At 36.9% G+C, this 20713-nt stretch overlaps 1 protein-coding gene across 8 annotated transcripts in view; it reads left to right on the top strand.

Annotated features, from left to right (window-relative positions):
* Nucleotides 1–20713, top strand: part of OXR1 (oxidation resistance 1) — a 523569-nt gene that overhangs the window by 481418 nt on the left and 21438 nt on the right. For 6 of the 8 annotated variants that reach the window (XM_088844755.1, XM_088844753.1, XM_088844756.1 and 3 more), the window contains one exon: nt 4694–4856. In XM_088844755.1, coding sequence (XP_088700881.1) covers nt 4694–4856 — 163 coding nt within the window. Of the gene's footprint in view, nt 1–4693; nt 4857–18637; nt 18795–20713 lie in introns of those variants that run through there. The other 2 variants (XM_088844758.1, XM_088844757.1) reach the window with 2 other exon arrangements.

Consider the following 20713-nt stretch of genomic DNA (forward strand, 5'->3'; position numbering starts at 1 on the left):
CAGTACCAACTTTGGGCAACCTGGAGGTTTTTAAACTGGAAGTTTTTTAACTATAAAGACATATACCATTGTAAAATTTTAGATGAATGAGGATGGTACTTTAGTGAAAACAGAGAAGAAACAATCTGTAAGATATCTTAACCACACTGTTCTCAAGAAGATGAGTATGAGTAAAGATTACCATATGGAAACGAAGAGAAAAAGATTGATTCCCTTCAGTTCAGTCACTCAGCTGTGTCTGACTCTTTGCGACCCAATGAATCACAGCACGCCATGCCTCCAGTCCATTACCAACTCCCGGAGTTCACTCAAACTCACCTCCATCGAGTTAGTGATGCCATCCAGCCGTCTCATTCTCTGTCGTCCCCTTCTCCTCCTGCCCCCAATCCCTCCCAGCATCAGAGTCTTTTCCAGTGAGTCAACTCGTCACATGACATGGTGGCCAAAGTATTGGAGTTTCAGCTTTAGCATCAGTCCTTCCAATGAACACCCAGGACTGATCTCCTTTAGAATGAACTGGTTGGTTCTCCTTGCAGTCCAAGGGACTCTCAAGAGTCTTCTCCAACACCACAGTTTCAAAAGCATCAATTCTTCGGCGATCAACTTTCTTCACAGTCCAACTCTCACATCCATACATGACCACGGGAAAAACCATAGCCTTGACTTTGTTGGCAAAGTAATGTCTCTGCTTTTTAATATGCTATCTAGGTTGGTCATAACTTTCCTTCCAAGGAGTAAGCGTCTTTTAATTTCATGGCTGCAATCAGCATCTGCAGTGATTTTGGAGCCCAAAAAAATAAAGTTTGACACTGTTTCCACTGTTTCCCCATCTATTTTCTGTGAAGTGATGGGGCCAGATGCCATGATGTTAGTTTTATGAATGTTGAGCTTCAAGCGAACTGTTTCACTCTCCTCTTTCACGTTCCTCAAGAGGCTTTTTAGTTCCTCTTCACTTTCTGAAATAAGGGTGGTGTCATCTGCATATCTGAGGTTATTGATATTTCTCCCGGTAATCTTGATTCCAGCTTGTGCTTCTTCCAGCCCAGCATTCCTCATGATGTACTCTGCATATAAGTTAAATAAGCAGGGTGACAATATACAACCTTGACGTACTCCTTTTCCTATTTGGAACCAGTCTGTTGTTCCATGTCCAGTTCTAACTGTTGCTTCCTGACCTGCATACAGGTTTCTCAAGAGGCAGGTCAGGTGGTCTGGTATTCCCATCTCTTTCAGAATGTTCCAGTTTCTTGTGATCCACACAGTCAAAGGCTTTGGCATAGTCAGTGGAGCAGAAACAGATGTTTTTCTGAAACTTTCTTGCTGTTTTGATGATCCAGCGGATGTTGGCAATTTGATCTCTGGTGCCTCTGCCTTTTCTAAAACCTGCTTGAACATCTGGGAGTTCACGGTTTACATATTGCTGAAGCCTGGCTTGGAGAATTTTGAGCATGACTTTACTAGCGTGTGAGATGAGTGCAATTGTGCAGTAGTTTGAGCATTCTTTGGCATTGCCTTTCTTTGGGATTGGAATGAAGACTGACCTTTTCCAGTCCTGTGGCCACTGCTGAGTTTTCCAAATTTGCTGGCATATTGAATGAAGCACTTTCACAGTGTCATCTTTCAGGATTTGAAATAGCTCAACTGGAATTCCATCACCTCCACTAGCTTTATTCGTAGTGATGCTTTCTAAGGACCACTTGACTTCACATTCCAAGATGTCTGGCTCTAGGTCAGTGATCACGTTATCGTGACTATCTTGGTCGTGAAGATCTTTTTTGTACAGTTCTTCTGTGTATTCTTGCCACCTCTTCTTAATATCTTCTGCTTCTGTTAGGTCCATACCATTTCTGTCCTTTATCGAGCCCATCTTTGCATGAAATGTTTCCTTGGTATCTCTGATTTTCTTGAAGAGATCCCTTGTCTTTCCCATTCTGTTGTTTTCCTCTATTTCTTTGCATTGATCGCTGAGGAAGGTTTTCTTATCTGTCCTTGCTATTCTTTGGAACTCTGCATTCAGATGCTTATATCTTTCCTTTTCTCCTTTGCTTTTCTCTTCTCTTCTTTTCACAGTTATTTATAAGGCCTCCCCAGAAAACCATTTTGCTTTTTTTTGCATTTCTTTTCCATGGGGATGGTCTTGGTCCCTGTCTCCTGTACAGTGTCACGAACCTCCGTCCATAGTTCATCAGGCACTCTTATCTATCAGATCTAGTCCCTTAAATCTACTTCTCACTTCCACTGTATAATCATAAGGGATTTGATTTAGGTCATACCTGAATGATCTGGTGGTTTTCCTTACTCTCTTCAATTTAAGTCTGAATTTGGCAATAAGGAGTTCATGATCTCTGAGCCACAGTCAGCTCCTGGTCTTGTTTTTGCTAACTGTATAGCGCTTCTCCATCTCTGGCTGCAAAGAATATAATCAATCTGATTCCAGTGTTGACCATCTGATTCCCTTCAGTTCAGTTCAGTCGCTCAGTCGTGTCCGACTCTCCGCGACCCCATGAATCACAGCACACCAGGCCTCCCTGTCCATCACCAACTCCGGAGTACACTCAAACTCATGTCCACAGAGTCGGTAATGCCATCCAGCCATCTCATTCTCCGTCGTCCCCTTCTCCTCCCGCCCCCAACCTTTCCCAGCATCAGAGTCTTTTCCAGTGAGTCAACTCGTCGCATGAGGTGGCCAAAGTATTGCAGTTTCAGCTTTAGCATCAGTCCCTCCAATGAACACCCAGGATTGATCTCCTTTAGAATGGACTGGTTGGATCTCCTTGCAGTAAAGGGACTCTCAAGAGTCTTCTCCAACACCACAGTTCAAAAGCATCGATTCTTCAGCGATCAGCTTTCTTCACAGTCCAACTCTCACATCCATACATGACCACGGGAAAAACCATTGCCTTGACTAGACGGACCTTTGTTGGCAAAGTAATGTCTCTGCTTTTTAATATACTATCAAGGTTGGTCATAACTTTCCTTCCAAGCAGCAAGCGTCTTTTAATTTCATGGCTGCAATCAGCATCTGCAGTGATTTTGGAGCCCAAAAAAACAAAGTCTGACACTGTTTCCACTGTTTTTCCATCTATTTCCCATGAAGTGATGGGACCAGATGCCATAATCTTTGTTTTCTGAATGTTGAGCTTCAAGCCAACCTTTTCACTCTCCTCTTTCACTTTCATCAAGAGGCTTTTGAGTTCCTCTTCACTTTCTGCCATAAGGGTAGTGTCATCTGCATATCTGAGGTTATTGATATTTCTCCCGGCAATCTTGATTCCAGCTTGTGCTTCTTCCAGCCCAGCGTTCCTCATGATGATGTACTCTGCATATAAGTTAAATAAGCAAGGTGACAATATACAACCTTGACGTACACCTTTTCCTATTTGGAACCAGTCTGTTTTTCCATGTACAGTTCTGACTGTTGCTTCCTGACCTGCATACAGGTTTCTCAAGAGGCAGGTCAGGTGGTCTGGTATTCCCATCTCTTTCAGAGTGTTCCACAGTTTATTGTGATCCACTTAGATCTATCTTAAATGTCTATGTACCTCTTGGAAAGGCTTTATATGTTCCTCTGAAGACTTACCTTCAAGAACATAATAATAAAATTATTTTCTCTCCCCCTCACCTAAATATACAGTACAATCCGTGCGTTCAACAAAATGTGATTAGAATAATTTAAAAATATGGTGTGATTTGCATAATTCATGAGTACATGAAAGGCAAAGAGCCAGATACTCTGATCTGCCAGCGATACCAAGATGACTACAACGAAATATTCAACTCTATTATATCTTTAGTTAAAAACAACATAAGGATTTATTTTTCTCCTTAGTGTTGGCTTTGTTTTAATTTTTGTATGGAATTTTCCATTTTAATATCGTCCTTGCACCTTCACTAATGTTCATTAAAAATTAGTTTTGTTAGAATTTTGAACTTTATTGTATTTCTTTTATGAAAAAAATTGCTTCATGGAGACAAATTATCTGAAAGATGATACTTAACACCTTTTTAAAGCATTAGTTGCCACATAACAAATGACACTATTGAAGATTTATTTAATTGAAAACAATGTCCAGGACAGTGATTACTGATTTGCTGTGTGTTAGTAGAGAGTTTTATAATCACTTTTCAGTTATCCATACCAATTAAAGCCAACAAAGCATAGATGTTTGAAATGCGTGTCTGACCCCTCAGATAATTATTATATCAGGGATTCAGGCTTTAGTAAACAAAACTGAAAGAAGGGACATAAAAATTAAATATATTAAATTTTGATTAACCTGGGAAAAACCTGTATGGTGGTCAGGTTTCAAAATAGGTAATTAGAGTAAGTTGTTAGTTATATTTTAGATAATTAGATCATTGTGTAATTGAGGTTAAAATGGTGAGTTTGGTTTTCCTTCCCATTGTCATGAAAAGAAATGTTACCATGGATAGCCTCTGAACTAGTCAAAACCAGGCTGAAGAAAATCCTACTGTAGTTAGGAGCTTGACGGAACACAGCCCCAAAAGTTTAACTTAATGTCTTCCTGGTAGTGGGCTTTGTTTTAGTTTTAAATAAAGAATAGTATATGTAATATTTAGTCTATTTTAAGTCTTTAAGTTGTGTGAAGCTGTTTAACAAAAATAGTTTTTAAATTCTTGCTAACCTCTCAGAATAGCAGATCTATTAATTCATAATCACTCATTCTAACAGGACAGACCACTTGTATGCCTTCTTCATTCAGTGGAGTCCAGAAACATATGCAGAAGATACTGGTGAATATACCAAAGAACCTGGATTTATAGTAGTAAAAAAGATTGAAGAATCTGAAACAAATGAGGATTCTAGTAATGAAGCAGCAGCTAGAGAATGGGAGGTAAGAGAGAAAATGTGAAGCTTTCATTTATTTTTTTTCTTTGTATGAATTTATAGTTTTAGAGTTGGCAAAGTTCAAGTGATCTTTAAATGAGTAATATTTTAAAGGTTCACTGTCCTTGTATATATGTGTTTATTGAATAAATCTGATTAGTAACTTTGGTTTATTCCTTTTCATCATTTCCCTTTTGCTTTAAAATGCTAGAGAGGCAACCTATCATCAGTAAAATGCCTTTTATTGAGTGAACTTTAGGAATAATTACTGTTATACTAATTTTCATAAAACATTTTTTGCAGATCTAATTCACTTTAATGTTATCTCCTGCATGGAAGAGGCGTAGCAGTTATTTAACACATTCATGCAAATTAGCACTCCTTCTAAGCTCATATCCAAGCATTATCTTGACATCGTTTTAGCAATATGCAAAGAAAATAAGCTGATGCTAATTTTACAAAGTAATGAAAGTTTTATGCGCTGCTCAAATTTACTGAGTTTGTATAAATGGTCAAATTAACACTAAACAACTTTTTTAACCCCTCTTAGATCTATCTCTTAATATTGCATATTATGATTTTACATGCTTTTCATGTGTGATTGATAGAGTGACGTATCTGGTCTTTCTTTTGTTACGGTTCCCTGGATTCACCTCTTCATGCATTAGAAAATACAGAGCAGATGCTAAAATGTGATAATAAAGTGAATCAAATTTTGTTATCCATCTGGTGTTGTTTGTGGTTGTTTATATGATGAATGTGGTGTGTATGTACTTAACATGTATAATGATTAAAGGTATACATGGCCTGTCGTTTGTCTAAAATGCACACCTGATTTTGTACGTGCCTCAGTCCGTTCCGTGTGGTATATTCAGCATCAGTTTCTACTGTGACTGTGCTATGATGGAGGAAAAGAGTTAACATATACTGAGCATTTGAGTTATTTTAATATTTAGACCAATATTAATCTCCCTACCAGCTTTCACAATAACCATGAACTGGAAACAACCTGAATGCCTGTCTGCAGGTTATTGGATAAAAAAAATTTGTAATATTTATAAAATTCTAAATATTGAAGCAACAAAAATGTTCTCTTGATATAACAGTATGGATGAGTCTCACAGAATAAAACAAGCCAAGCCAAATATGAAAGACTATATATTGTATAATTCCATTTACATAAAATTCAAAAGGGCAAAACTAGTCAAAAAACCAGCCTACCTGTTTCTGGGAGTTTAGGGGTTGTCTGGGCTCAGGAGGGAACTTTATAGAGTACTAGAGGTGGTCTGTATTTTATTCTGGGTGATGATTTACTTGGGTGTTGGCATATGCAAAACAATCCCTGTGTACTTACAATTTAGATTTAGAAGACTTTTAAAATAGCCCAGGTGGTCAAGGATGTAAACCTATACTAAAGCAGTAACAAACAAAGGTAGAAGGGAAGGGGATAAAATAAAGTTTAAAAAAGTTATTACCTAGCTAATAAAACAGGATATAGTGACAGATGATGGTGAAATACTAACTTGGGTGGCAAGGTCGATCAATGGCAATATTTTCAGTCAAGTCAGAGAATTGACAGTTTTCTCTCTTTTGAGATTGAAACACTTAATTTTGGAAATAATAGACTTTATTACTTATTTTTTGAGTATTAACTTTTTATTTAAAAGGGACTATCTTAGTTCTTATGGACAACTCTACAGATTATAATTTCTAAAGAAAAAAGAGTTTTCTCACCTGTTTTCAGCTAGAATTGATTCAAATAAAAAGAAGATGATAAAAAATTGATACAAAATTAAATTTTAGAAACTTTCTGCTTTGTTGTCTAGAAACATTTTGTTGCACTGTCTAATAGAGTAGCCACTCTTGATGTGTGGCTATTGAATACTTGAAATGTGGCTAATGCCACTAAGAAACTGAATCTTTAATTGTTTAATTTTGATTAAACATAAAAACCAAAACTTGATTCAGTATTGGATGACTTTTAGATATGTTTTGAACAACTTAGATATATGAATTATTTTTTTAAGCTATAAATTTCATAAAATCTCAATATGATCTCATAAATAAGATCAGGTATTTTCTGTGAAAATCTGGTATCTGCATTGAGATTTAGTTAAATATGCTAATTCCTGTAAATACAATAGCCCCTCACTGCTTGTAGCTGTTGAGCAAGGAAATATGACTAGTCCAAATAGAGATAATCTGTAAATATAAAATATATGCTGGTTTTTAAAGATTCAGAACTAAAAGGAAAAAATGTAAGATATCATTAATTCTTACATTGATTATGTTGAAATGATAATGTTTTGGATATACTGGATTAAGTAAATATATTAAAATTGATTTAACTTTTTTTTTTTAATGTGGCCACTAGAGAATTTATAATTGCATGTCTTGCATTGTATTTCTCTTGTATAGTTTTGGTCTAGTGCCTGATAGCTACTAAGTACATAAAAAGCTGTTTTGTTTTTTTCCCCATCAAAAATCTGTTCTTTACCTTAGAGTTCACTCTTGGTGCTGTACATTTTATGGGTTTGAGCAAATGTAAGAGAACATAAAAAGTATTTTAAGTGTTTAAAGGATGTTTTTTAAAAGGGAATTTGAGGTAGATGAACCTCAAGTGAAGTCAGTCAGACAAAAACAAAATGTTATATATTAATGCATACATATAGATTCTAGAAAAATGATACTGATGAACTTTCTTGCCTACTTGCAGGGCAGGAGTAGAGATGCAGGTGTAGAGAACGGACTTGTGGACACAGCAGGGGAAGGAAAGGGTGGGACAAATTGAGAGAGTAATATTACATATTTACACTGTCACGTGCAAATTAGATAGCTAGTGGGAAGTTGCTGTATAACACATGGAGCTCAACCCAGTCGTCTCAAGTTTAGGAGAGAGGGGATATATGTATACTTATGGCTGATCCACAGTTTTGTATGACAAAAACCAACACGACATTGTAAAGCAAGTATCCTCTAAATAAAGATAAATTTTAAAAAGGAAATTTGACTAGAGAACATACATAAAATAAAAACTCAAAATTTCTACCTAGGTGTAGAGAATACGTGACTTAGAATTTGAGGTGAATTTGTTGTGAATTTATTTCATGCTGACACGAAATTTGTACATTGGGGAGCGTTTGCCTATGATAAACTTACCTTCTCTACTTTTCTGTTCTCCCTTCCTGTCCCTGCTTCCCTTCCCCCTACCGATGTAAGTACCATGAGGGCAGGGTTTTATGGGTTTCATACACTGCTCTATCTGCTGAGCTGTGAACAGTGCAGTCATATAATTAACCCTTTGTAAATACTTACAGTATTAGTGGATAAATTTGGACTTGGATTAAAATAAATAATAAATATAACTTGTACTTGTTAACAATTGGTCTAAAATAAGTTCTTATGTTACTTGTAGTACATATTGTATCATAAAGCCATAGACTCTTAGAGTTGAAATTAACTGACAGTTCAGCCTCTCTCATTTTACATCATTCTTTATTCTACTTTAGCATGTTTAGTGATAGGGAACTTATTACCTCAAAGAGCAGTGCTTTTCAGTTTAGGACAGTTCTGTTAGAAAGTTCTTTATTTTAGTGAGTTTAAAGAAATATACCTTTGTAAGTTTCATATGTTTATCTTTGTTCTTCCTTCCCGTGCACATTAGTAACAACAAAACCTTTCTGTGTAATATGATATGTTATAATTATCAGATATTAATATTTAAATATTATTTTTTATTATCGTTTTTTAAAATCCTCTACCAAGATTATTTTCACTGGTACTTTTGTTTGACTTGAATAACTCTTCTTTGATCTGACACTGTCTTCATCGCTACCCTAAAAGGACATTAACTGTAGCACCCCAAATTAGTAAAATGTGCATTTTTGTTAACAAGAAAAATTTTATAAATTTGAAACAATTTAAGTTCCCAAATGTGCAAATTAAAGGTCAGTTCTACTGAAGATAGAAAGGGCTGGAATTTGAGAATTAGATATGATGAAAAAAGGAAGGAAGAACAGAGAGCAATATTAGAGATTTGTACAGTGAATTCCAGAAGGAGGTGAGGGCCGCAAAAACCTTCCTTTACTAGCAAAGAGAAAAGACAGCTGCATTTTAAGATTGTTAGCAGTAAGAAGGCAATGGCAAGCCACTCCAGTACTCTGGCCTGGAAAATCCCATGGATGGAGGAGCCTGGTAGGCTGCAGTCCGTGGGGTCGCTAGGGGTCGGACACGACTGAGCGACTTCACTTTCACTTTTCACTTTCACACATTGGAGAAAGAAATGGCAACCCACTCCAGTGTTCTTGCCTGGAGAATCCCAGGGATGGGGGAGCCTGGTGGGCTTCCATCTATGGGGTCACACAGAGTCGGACACGACTGAAGTGACTTAGCAGCAGCAGTAAGAACCCTTTATGATACATCAGAACTAAGATTTCTGAATACTTGGAGAAAAAAACCTGAGAAACATGAGTAACTCAAGATGTGTGTTGAATTGATGTTATTTAATATGCACACTTTATTCAAATTTAGTCGTTAGTATAAATATAGTTAGCATAAAACATCAGCTTACCTCACCATTGTTTCTTTTTTAACCATACTGTCTTGAGTATCTTAAGAATAAATTCTTCTGCTGTTGGTAGTTCAATAGCCCTACCTTGGAGCTGAAGCAGAACAGTTTCTACAGTTGTTAGAGTCTTCTCTGTTTTTCTCCGGTACTCAGTTCCAGAAATCAGTAAAGTGTGTGTACTGAGGAAAATGTGTTATGTGGGCTTTTGCAGTTTTGTGAGAAGTATTCCTTTTTCATGGGGATTGTTTTTATGCATTTTCATTGAAAACACACTAATGGCATTTCAACAGTGTAAGGAAGATCCTGAGGTGAAGGTGAGAAAAGATACCTGTTGATCTCCTACTATTTGCTGATGATTGTGCTTTTATTTGATTAATACATAAATACAGAGATTAACAGTATAGTGAATTAGCATGTACCACTCAGCTTTATCAACTTATTTCATTTAGAAACCTTTTATACAGTTCTTAACATTTCTTCATATGTGATAAAAATGTTTAAAATACACATAATATGAGTGTATTTTTACAATTTGCTGTTTGAGTCTGCATCCCAGCATGTGGCATATAGTTCTCTGACCAGGGATGGAACCTGGGCCCCCTATATTGGGAGCGCAGAGTTTTAGCCACTGGACCACCACAAAAATCCCAAAGCCTGTTTTATTTTTAAGATTCATGTTATTTTGCATTATCTTAATTCATCTGATATACATAAAAAACCTTTTAAAATTCCTGATCATGAAGTAAAAGTGATGCTACAGTAGTGAATAAAATTATTCTGGTTTACTCTTCATTTCTTACACTTGCCTGAGTATTGACAAAAATATCTTACATTAAGTTTTTGGTTTCTGATATGACTTCTCCGTTTTTATGTGCTTGACATTACTCACATTTTCTCAAACGATTCAAGCTTTCATTTAAGTGAAAATATAAAGGTGGCACTAGTGGTAAAGAACCTTCTTGCCAGTGCAGGAGACACAAGAGATGTGGGTTCAATCCCTGGGTCAGGAAGATCCCCTGGAGGAGGGTGTGGCAACCCACTCCAGTATTCTTGCCTGGAGAATCCCATGGACAAAGGAGCCTGGTGAGCCATGGTCCATAGGGTCGCAGAGTCGAACACGACTGATGCGACTTAGCATCTATGCACAGATATAAATTTATTGGCTACTTATTAAGTAAACCTGTACAAAGATTTTGTAATTATGCCAAATATTTTAGAATTTGCCTTCTGATGTAATTTTATAAATCATTTATAGGATCTTCCCATTTTGACATTAATTTTTAGTGTTTAATTTTATAAACATTTTAAAATATTTAACCTAACCTTAGCAATTAAGGCTGTAAAATTTATCATATTATATCTCCAGTGTTTTGGTTTTCCACCTGGATGTAGTAATTACCATGTGGAATCAGTTCTGTTTTCTTATTATTAAGTAGAGTTATTGCTATGGTGTTTTATTAGATTTCTCAGAGAAGACTTAACAGTTTCATATTGCTGCAACTTTAAGAACCAACAGTTTCAGGAGTGGTTAGTGTTTTACTTCTTAAGCTACCAGACAGTAAGTATTCTGGTGTTCATTTTCTTAAAGACATGGTTTGTGTGTGTCTCTGTGTTTAATTAAAGTAGCAAGTAGTGCCACAATTAAAATTGAGCCAATATATAAAACAAAGCAAAATTCCCGATCTCTTCTCAGCCTAGTCAGCAAAATCCATACAGAATTGATTTTGTTCAAAATAAAAGTAGTCTCTGTCTCTGAGTCACTAAATAGAGGTCACATTTCTCAAATAAAAGCAGTTAAAAATGAATGTACTTTTGTAAACAAATTGAATCACACAGGATTACAAATCATAATGCCAAAAGAAATTCAGTAAATCTGAAAATTTTGTAAATCAAAAACATTAAAAAACGTGAGTTAACACAAACTGTCTTGTGTAATATTTCCATATTGATTATTTTTTAGACCTCTTTATTGAGATATGATTGATATATAAAAAACTGTTCATATTTAATATATACAACTATACAACTTGAGTTTGGAGACAAATATATATCCATGCAAAATTCAGGTTTAAATTGAAGAAAGTCGGGAAAACCACTGGACCTTTCAGGTATGACCTAAAGCAGGTCACTTAACAATTATACAGTGGGGGTGTCAAATAGATTCAGAGGGTTAGATCTGCTAGACAGAGTGCCTGAAGAACTATAAACGGAGGTTCATAACATTGTACAGGGGATAACGACCAAAACCATCCCCAAGGAAAAGAAAGGCAAAAGGAATAGTGGTTTTCTGAGGAGGTGTTATAAATAGCTGAGAAAAGAAGAGAAGCGAAAGGAAAAGGATAAAGGGAAAGATATCTGAATACAGAGTTCCAGAGAATAGCAGGGAGAGAGAAGACAGCCTTAAGTGAACAATGCAAAGAAATAGAGGAAAACAATAGAATGAGAAAGACTAGAGGATCTCGTCAAGAAAATTGGAAATACCAAGGGAACATTTCATGCAAAGATGGGCATAATAAAGGACAGAAACAGCAAGAATCTAACAGAAGCAGAAAAGATGATGAAGAGATGCAAGAACACACAGAAAGACTCTACAAAAAGATCTTTATGACCTTGATAACCATGATGGTGTGGTCACTCACCTAGAGCCAGACTTCTGGAGTATGAAGTCAAGTGGGTGTTATGAAGCATTGCTATGAACATAGCTAGTGGAGGTGATAGAATTCCAGCTGAACCATTTCAAGTCTTAAAAGATGAAGCTGTTAAAGCACTGTACTCATTATGCCAGCAGATTTGGAAAACTCAACAGTGGCCACAAGACTGGAAAAGGTCTGTTCATTCCAATCCCAAAGAAAGGCATCACCAAAGAATATTCAAATTACTGTACAATTGGACTCATTTAACATGCCAGCAGGATTATGCTCAAAACCTTTCAAACTAGACTTCAACAATACATAAACGGAGAACTTCCAGTTGTACAATCTGGATTTAGAAAAGGCAAATGAACCAGAGCAAATTGCTAACATCTGTTGGATCATGAGAAAAGCATCTACTTCTGCTTCATTTACTACACCAAAGCCTTTGACTTGTGGATCACAACAAACTGTGGAAAATTCTTAAAGAGATGGGAATACCAGACCACCTTACCTGCCTCCTGAGAAACCTGTATGCAGAACAAGAAAAGTCAGACTGAGAGTGGCTCAGTTATGTCCGACTGTTTGGGACTCCATGGACTACACAGCCCATGGAATTCTCTAGGCCAGAATACTGGAGTGGGTAGCCTTTCCCTTCTCCAGGGGATCTTCCCAACCCAGGGATCGAACCCAGATCTCCCACATTGCAGGCAGATTCTTTACCAGCTGTGCCACAAGGGAAGCCCAAGAATACTGGAGTGGGTAGCCTATCCCTTCCCCAGCGGATTTTCCTGACCCAGCAATTGACCCGGGATCTCCTGCAATTCAGGCAGATTCTTTACGAACTGAGCTATGAGGGAAGCCCTAAGCAGCAGTTAGAACCGGACATGGAAGAACTAACTAGTTCAAAATTGGGAAAAGAGTATGTCAAAGCTATATAATTGCCGCCCTGCTTGTGTAACTTATATGTAGAGTGCAGCATGTGAAATGCTGGACTGGATGAAGCACAAGCTGGAATCAAGATTGCCAGGAGAGATATCAGTAACCTCAGATAGACAGATGACACCACCCTTATGGCAGAAAGTGAAGGAACTAAAGAGCCTCTTGATGAAGGTGAAAGAGGAGAGTGAAAAGCTTACTTAAAACTCAACATTCAAAAAACTAAGAACATGGTATCCAGTCCTATCACTTACTGCAGATAGATGGGGAAAAAGCAAAAACAGTGACAGATTTTATTTTCTTGGACTCCAAAATCACTGTGGACAGTGATTGCAGTCACAAAATTAAAATACACTTGCTCCTTGGAAAAAATGTTATTGCAAACCTAGACAGCGTATTAGAAAGCAGAGACATCACTTTGCCAACAAAGGTCTGTCTAGTCATAGCTCTATAGTTTTTCCAATAGTCATGTATGGATGTGAGAGACTGTAAAGAAGGCTGAGCGTAGAAGAATTGATGCTTTTGAAATGTGGTGCTGAAGTGAACTCTTGAGAGTCCCTTGGACTACAAGGAGATCAAACTAGTCAATCCTACAGGAAGTCAATCCTGAATATTCATTGGAAGGACTGATACTAAAGCTGAAACTCCAATACTTCAGCCACCTGATGCAAAGAACAGACTTATTGGAAAAGACGCTGATGCTGGGAAAGATGGTGGGCAAGAAAAGGAAGTGACAGAACACTAGATGGTTGGATAGCATCCCCCACTCAGTGGACATGAGTTAGAGCAAACTCCAGAAGATGGTGAAGGACAGGGAAGCCTGGCTGCTGCAGTTTATGGGGTTGTGAAGAGTCGGACACAACTGAGCAACTGAAAAACAACAAATACACCCATGTAGGCATCACCACAGCCTTTGCCATAAACATTGGCCATCTCCAGAAGTTTCTCATCTCTTATTATTTTGTAATAAGAACACTTACCATAAAATTAACCTTCTTAGCAAATTTTGAAGTATATGTTTGGTACCGTGCTGTAGAGTAGGTCTCTGGTTCTAGGCTATTAAGTGTTTTCATATTAGCATTTAGCATGTGAGAGTAATTTTGGTCTGTTTTGACTATTACTAATATTATGACCAACCTAGATAGCATATTTAAAAGCAGAGACATTACTTTGCCAACAAAGGTCCGTCTAGTCAAGGCTATGGTTTTTCCAGTGGTCATGTATGGATGTGAGAGTTGGACTGTGAAGAAAGCTGATTGCCGAAGAATTGATGCTTTTGAATTGTGGTGCTAGAGAAGACTCTTGAGAGTCCCTTGGACTGCAAGGAGATCCAACCAGTCCATTCTAAGGGAGCTAAATCCTGGGTGTTCATTGGAAGGACTGACGCTAAAGCTGAAACTGCAATACTTTGGCCACCTCATGCGACGAGTTGACTCACTGGAAAAGACTCTGATGCTGGGAGGGATTGGGGGCGGTAGGAAAAGGGGACAACAGAGAATGAGATGGCTGGATGGCATCACTGACTTGATGGACATGAGTTTGAGTGAACTCCGGGAATTGGTGATGGACAGGGAGGCCTGGCATGCTGTGATTCATTGGGTCGCAAAGAGTCAGACACGACTGAGCGACTGAATTGAACTATTAACTATGGATGTTAACTATCTCTGGAAAGTTTTGAACAATGCTTTGCTTTCTTTATTAATATTTGTACTCAGTTGGTAGCCAAAAGCTGTAGGTTATAAAATTTCCATTAAAATCCAAAATGTTACTTAATTTATATTGTGAGAAGGGATGAATAATGAATGGTTCATGATTTTAAAAATTAAAATATGTTTTTTAAAAGTGCTTCATTTTTATAGTCTGTCATTTTCCTTTTGTAGTGCTAAATTGATATCTCCTTCAAACTCTGGGGTGTCTAGCCAAATTTAAATGACCTGGCATTATGTTTTCTGAGTATTATGAAAAAAGAAGGGATAGAAAGGAGATTTACTGAGCTCATTTTATGTATGCTAGGTAGGTATTACTTTCATTAATTAGGAAGCATTTGGCTTCAAGAAACAAAAAATCACACTTAAAATAGCTTAGACCAGTTTATTTTTCTTTTTTAATTGAGGTGTAAATGACATATAACTTTAATTAGATTCAGGTGTATCACATTATGAGTTGATATTTGCACATATTATGAAATGGTCACCACAGTAAATCTAGTTAATAAATACTTAAAATTTTGTGATAAAATATTTTTAAAATCTCCTCTCTTCAGTTCAGTTCAGTTGCTCAATCATGTCCGACTCTTTGCCACCCCATGAACCGCAGCACGCCAGGCCTCCCTGTCCATCACCAACTCCTGGAGTCCACCCAAACCCATGTCCATCGAATCGGTGATGCCATCCAACCATCTCATCCTCTGTTATCCCCTTCTCCTCCTGCCCCCAATCCCTCCCAGCATCAGAGTCTTTTCCAGTGAGTCAACTCTTCGCATGAGGTGGCCAAAGTATTGGAGTTTCAGCTTCAGCCTCAGTCCTTCCAATGAACACCCAGGACTGATCTCCTTTAGAATGGACTGGTTGGATCTCCTTGCAGTCCAAGGGACTCTCAAGAGTCTTCTCCAACACCACAGTTCAGGAAGCGTCTTTTAATTTCATGGCTGCAATCACCATCTGCAGTGATTTTGGAGCCCAGAAAAATAAAGTCAGCCACTTTTTATGCTGTTTCCCCATCTATCTGCCATGAAGTGATGGGACTGGATGCCATGATCTTAGTTTTCTGAATGTTGAGCTTTAAGCCAACTTTTTCACTCTCTTTTACTTTCATCAAGAGGCTCTTTAGTTCTTCTTCATTTTCTGCCATTAGGGTGGTGTCGTCTACTCTCTGGACCCCATGAACTGCAGCATGCCAGGCTCCTCTGTCCTCCATTGTCTCCTGGAGTTTGCTCAAACTATGTCCATTGAGTCGTGGATGCCATCTCATCCTCTGCCAGCCGCTTCTCCTCTTGCCTTTAACCTTTCCCATATCTTTTCCTTATCTTAGGTATTATAAATAATGCTGCAGTGATTATGGTGGTACATACATCTTTTTTAAAAATTAGTTTTCAATCTTCAGATAAATAACCAGGAGTGGAATTGCTGGATCATATAATAGTTTTATTTTTAATTTTTTAAAGAACCTCTGTATACTGTTTTTCATAGTAGCTATACCAGTTTGTCGATACAATCCATTCCCACCATTAGTGCACAAGGGTCTCCCGTTTCTCCGTATTTTCTCCCATGTTTCTTATATCTTGTTTTTTCGATAATAGCTATTCTAACTGGTGTGACATGATAGTTCATTGTGGTTTAATTGTTTTTCAAAGTATAGTCCCCCGAGCAGCAGCAGCAGTAGTATCTAGGAATTGTTTATAAAGTTAAGGAAATTCACCGGTGGTCCAGTGGTTGGCATTCTGTGCTCTCCCTGCTGAGGACCGAGATTCAGTCCTTGGTAGGGGAGCTAAAATTCCACAAGCTGTGGCACACCAAAACATTAAAAAGTCCATTTTCAGGCTCCACTGCAGTCTACTTAACAGAAACTGGTTTTTGAGCCCAGTGTTGTGTTTTAACAAATGTTCCAAGTGATTCTGACATAGCTAAAATTTTGGAGCCACTGGTTTAGATCTTTAAGAACCCATTCTGTCTCGACATGAAGCCAGTTTTCTCAGAAACATATGGCTGAAAGATACCTTAGCAAAATCAAAGCTGTATTAGGAAGAAGGTGTGAGGATGTATACTAAGACATACAAAATAGGCTATCCTATGCATGGTGTGTGTGTGTATATATATGTTTTATATATATATATATATATACACACACATATATACATTAACCAACTAGACAACATATTAAAAAGCAGAGACGTTACTTTGCCAACGAAGGTCCGTCTAGTCAAAGCTATGGTTTTTCTGGTAGTCATGTATGGCTGTGAGAGTTGGACTATAAAGAAAGCTGAGCGCCGAAGAATTGATGCTTTTGAACTGTGGTGTTGGAGAAGACTCTTGAGAGTCCCTTGGACTACAAGGAGATCCAACCAGTCCATCCTGAAGGAAATCAGTCCTGAATATTCATTGGAAGGACTGATGATAAAGCTGAAACTCCAATACTTTGGTCACCTGATGCGAAGAATGACTCATTTGAAAAGACCCTGATGCTGGGAAAGATTGAAGGTGGGAGGAGAAGGGGACGACAGAGAATGAGATGGCTGGATGGCATCACCGACTCTGTGGACATGAGTTTGCGTGAACTCTAGGAGTTGGTGATGGACAGGGAGGCCTGGCATGCTGCGGTCCATGGGGTCGCAGAGTTGGACACGACTGAGGGACTGAACTGAATGAAGCATGGTGTGTGTGTCTATATATATTTTTAAATCTCATTTAAACCATGTTTTGGTATGCATATTTTTAGTTATAGAAATTTTGGTTGGAAGTAATGATAGGTTTTCAAAATAGCACCTCACTACTACCAAATTATTTAATACTTGTTTTATGCGTGAGGCAATGCAGGGATGGGGATTGGTGACCACAGTTCATGGTATATGTGAGAGGACTCTGTATTGTACAGCTGGTATAGAGATGGTTGTAGTGTGTCTATGAGGGATTGTGGGAGAGAGATCTTAGGGTAAGTGTGATGTAGAGCTGGTTGGGGAGATAGATGGGTGGCTGGTGTGAGTGGCAGGGTGGACGTTCATCAGAGGTGTACTGTGTCCTATGCATGCACCTCCTGGAATGTGGAGAAGGGAGATGTGGGGGTGTGGGCATGGTACAGGGCGTATACTAGAAAAGTGGTTGTTTATGTGTGAAGGGCAGCATTGTGTGCACAGCTTTGTGTGTACACACAGCAAGGTAAAGGGGGAAGAACAGATTTAATTTAAAATGGAAGAAATATTCAGTGTATCATTAAAATACATTCAGTGTATTATTTTCCTCTAGTTAAAAGTCAGGTAATCTAGATATTTTTTGTTTATAGTCACAATAGTATTTAATCTTAAAAATTGAGTTACATTCAGGATACCCCTTGTTAGTGAAGTATATACCTAGGCATAATAGATTTTTCAAGAAACTAAGTGTTAGGAAATGCAGTTTAAAAATGGGCTGTGTAATACTCAGAGGAATTTTCAGGTCACACTGAATATTTGTATAGGATTTATTTGTAGTAGATTGGCTTCATTTTTATAGTCACTCTAAAAGTCCTCAAAGGATGTCTTAATGCTTAAAAATACATATAAGATGAAATGTTATAGGATTCTTAGATATAAATAAGGAACAATTTTATGACTGTTGAAACAGACAATAAAATGTTAATTGAAATCATTTGTGTACTTTGGAAGGGACTCTGGAAACTGTACTGATTACTTTTTTTATGACTGAGGTATTTTTAGTGTATTTCTTAATGTACTGGTGTTTGGAAATACATGCTCTGTATCTTTAAACCTTTGAGTCCTTTCTTTGCACATTTGGGCACAGTGCAACCAAACTTAAACATGGGAAATCCTCTCTTCCCTCCCCATCTTAACAGTCTCCACTCAGGACTATCTTTGCAATGGATACTACTTAGTGATTAGCTCTCTGTCTTGTCAATCAAATCTTTGTCTCCAGCAAACTGTTTTGTCACTGTAGTAGTGCTCTTGTGCTGGAAATGGATCTTTGACAGAGGAAGAATGCTTTTTAAAACAGTTCTTAGGAGATGATGTAGCTTAATTTGTCCTGGAAAGGAAATGTCTCGTCTCTGGTATGGGAAAAAGGGGAGAAGGCATCAACCAATTAATCAAAAATATACTCTGGTAAATCTTAGTTGATGATTTCAATGTCTATATTTACTAGTCTTTTTATGGTGGCATTCTGCAGAATTATGCAATTCTAAAATTTAAGCATAAGGAATACTTACAGAATTCAAAATTGTATGACTGTAAAAAAAGTGCCTTCAAGTTATTTCTGCTAATCCTAAATATCTTCCAAAGGAAATAAATAAGGGACTATGATTTTGGCTTGTCAAAGTATTTTGGTTTTCCTGTTTTGCATCAGCAGGTAGTTATAGAATTTTTATTACTGCTTTAATTTTCAAGTTAAGCTTTGTAGGGAAATACTCAGAATTTTGTTTTCCTTAAAAAGGAGTAAATTTTTGTTTTGCTTAAAAATAAGTAGAACCTTCTTAATGAATTTTTATTTTTATTGATTGGCTCCCAAACCAAATACATTTATAATTTAGTGTATGAAGACTGTTATTTTAGCCATATGAGAAAAGACCTTTTTTAAGCTATCCAAAAAGTTTCAAGCATTACTGCCTAATACAAAACTTTAAATAATATTCTAACAAAAATCTTAGTCAACCTTACTATTATAAGACTCCTAGGTATTTTTTGGTATAAGTATTTATGAATTGTTTGTTAGAAAATGTATTGCCAGTTGTTCTTTCTTTGGTAGTTTAGGATCATATCTTGCCTTATGAATGTTTGTTTTATTTGTACTATAATTGTAGGTGATTTAAATGAGACTAGATATATACTTAGACCCCAGAGTGACTTTGAAAGTTGCCCCAGCAGCTTGCCACTCTCAATTGTGTAAAAATATCAAAATGATTTCTATTAGTGGTGTTTTAATTTGGCTGAGAGTACTTTGTTAAATGTTTTTATTTTTAAGTTGATGATTTCAAGTTTTTGTTTATGAAACATCACCACAGAGGGTTTAGTCATCTGAAATGATTGAATTTGTTAAAATTCTGATCAGATTATCAGATTAGCCAATTAACACAGCTTTTTTTTTAAAAAAAAAAAAAAAGAACAGTGATGCTTTTCATTTATTTTATATTTGCAGTTTGAATTAACATTTATCATTAGTTTGCTAATACTATAATATAGTTCATTACAAATACAGGCAAAATGTGGATATTTTGAACTTTGTAGGTCATTATAATGTGCATCACACATTTATTACAGTCACAGATTCATTTTCAACCTTATAGTAAGGTGTTATGTGATTTTGTCAGACATGAGAGCATGCTTCTCATTGGTCCTTAGCTCTGCACATAGTTAGTGTATATATAATACTTCATTTAACCTTCCCAATAAGTTGCAAAGTCAGTAGTGTCACTTGCCATTTTAAAGGTGAGAAAATTCATATGGACTTATTACTGAACTAAGCTGTCCTGGAGAACAGAAACAGCTCAACCCCAGCATATTCATTACCTCACCAGTATGTCTTTGAGAGCTTTATAAGATGGTACAATATAGTATAATGTGTTTTGGTGTATAGACAAGCTCAGGTCCCCATTTTCTAACCGTTTTCCTTGCTTTGGAGTAGAAATCCTAGAAGCTGTAAGGTAGGAGGAAGGCTTAAGAAAATTTGCCATTTGCAACAACATGGATGAACCTAGAGGGTATTATGCTTAAGTGAAAGTTAAAGAAAAACAATTACTGTATGTTATCACTTGCATATGGAATCTAAAATGTAAAACAGAGTAGTTAATATGACAAAAAAAGAAACCATTTTACACATAGAGAACAGGGAATAGAGCTGATATTTTATAATAATTATAAACGGATTATAATCTATAAAAATTTTTGAATCACTGTTGTACACAGTGATTGATAAAGTCAAGCCTGCTTTATCAGCATGGGTCTCACTTAAGCTAACTGGACAAAGATTTAACTTCATTCTGTATATTTTAGAGCATATTCTACCTATTAGTTCCAAAGATGGCTTT

This window comes from Moschus berezovskii, chromosome 16, assembly GCF_049115385.1.
Source record: "Moschus berezovskii isolate FMDL1 chromosome 16, NW_MosBer_1.0, whole genome shotgun sequence".
NCBI classification, from domain to species: domain Eukaryota; kingdom Metazoa; phylum Chordata; class Mammalia; order Artiodactyla; family Moschidae; genus Moschus; species Moschus berezovskii.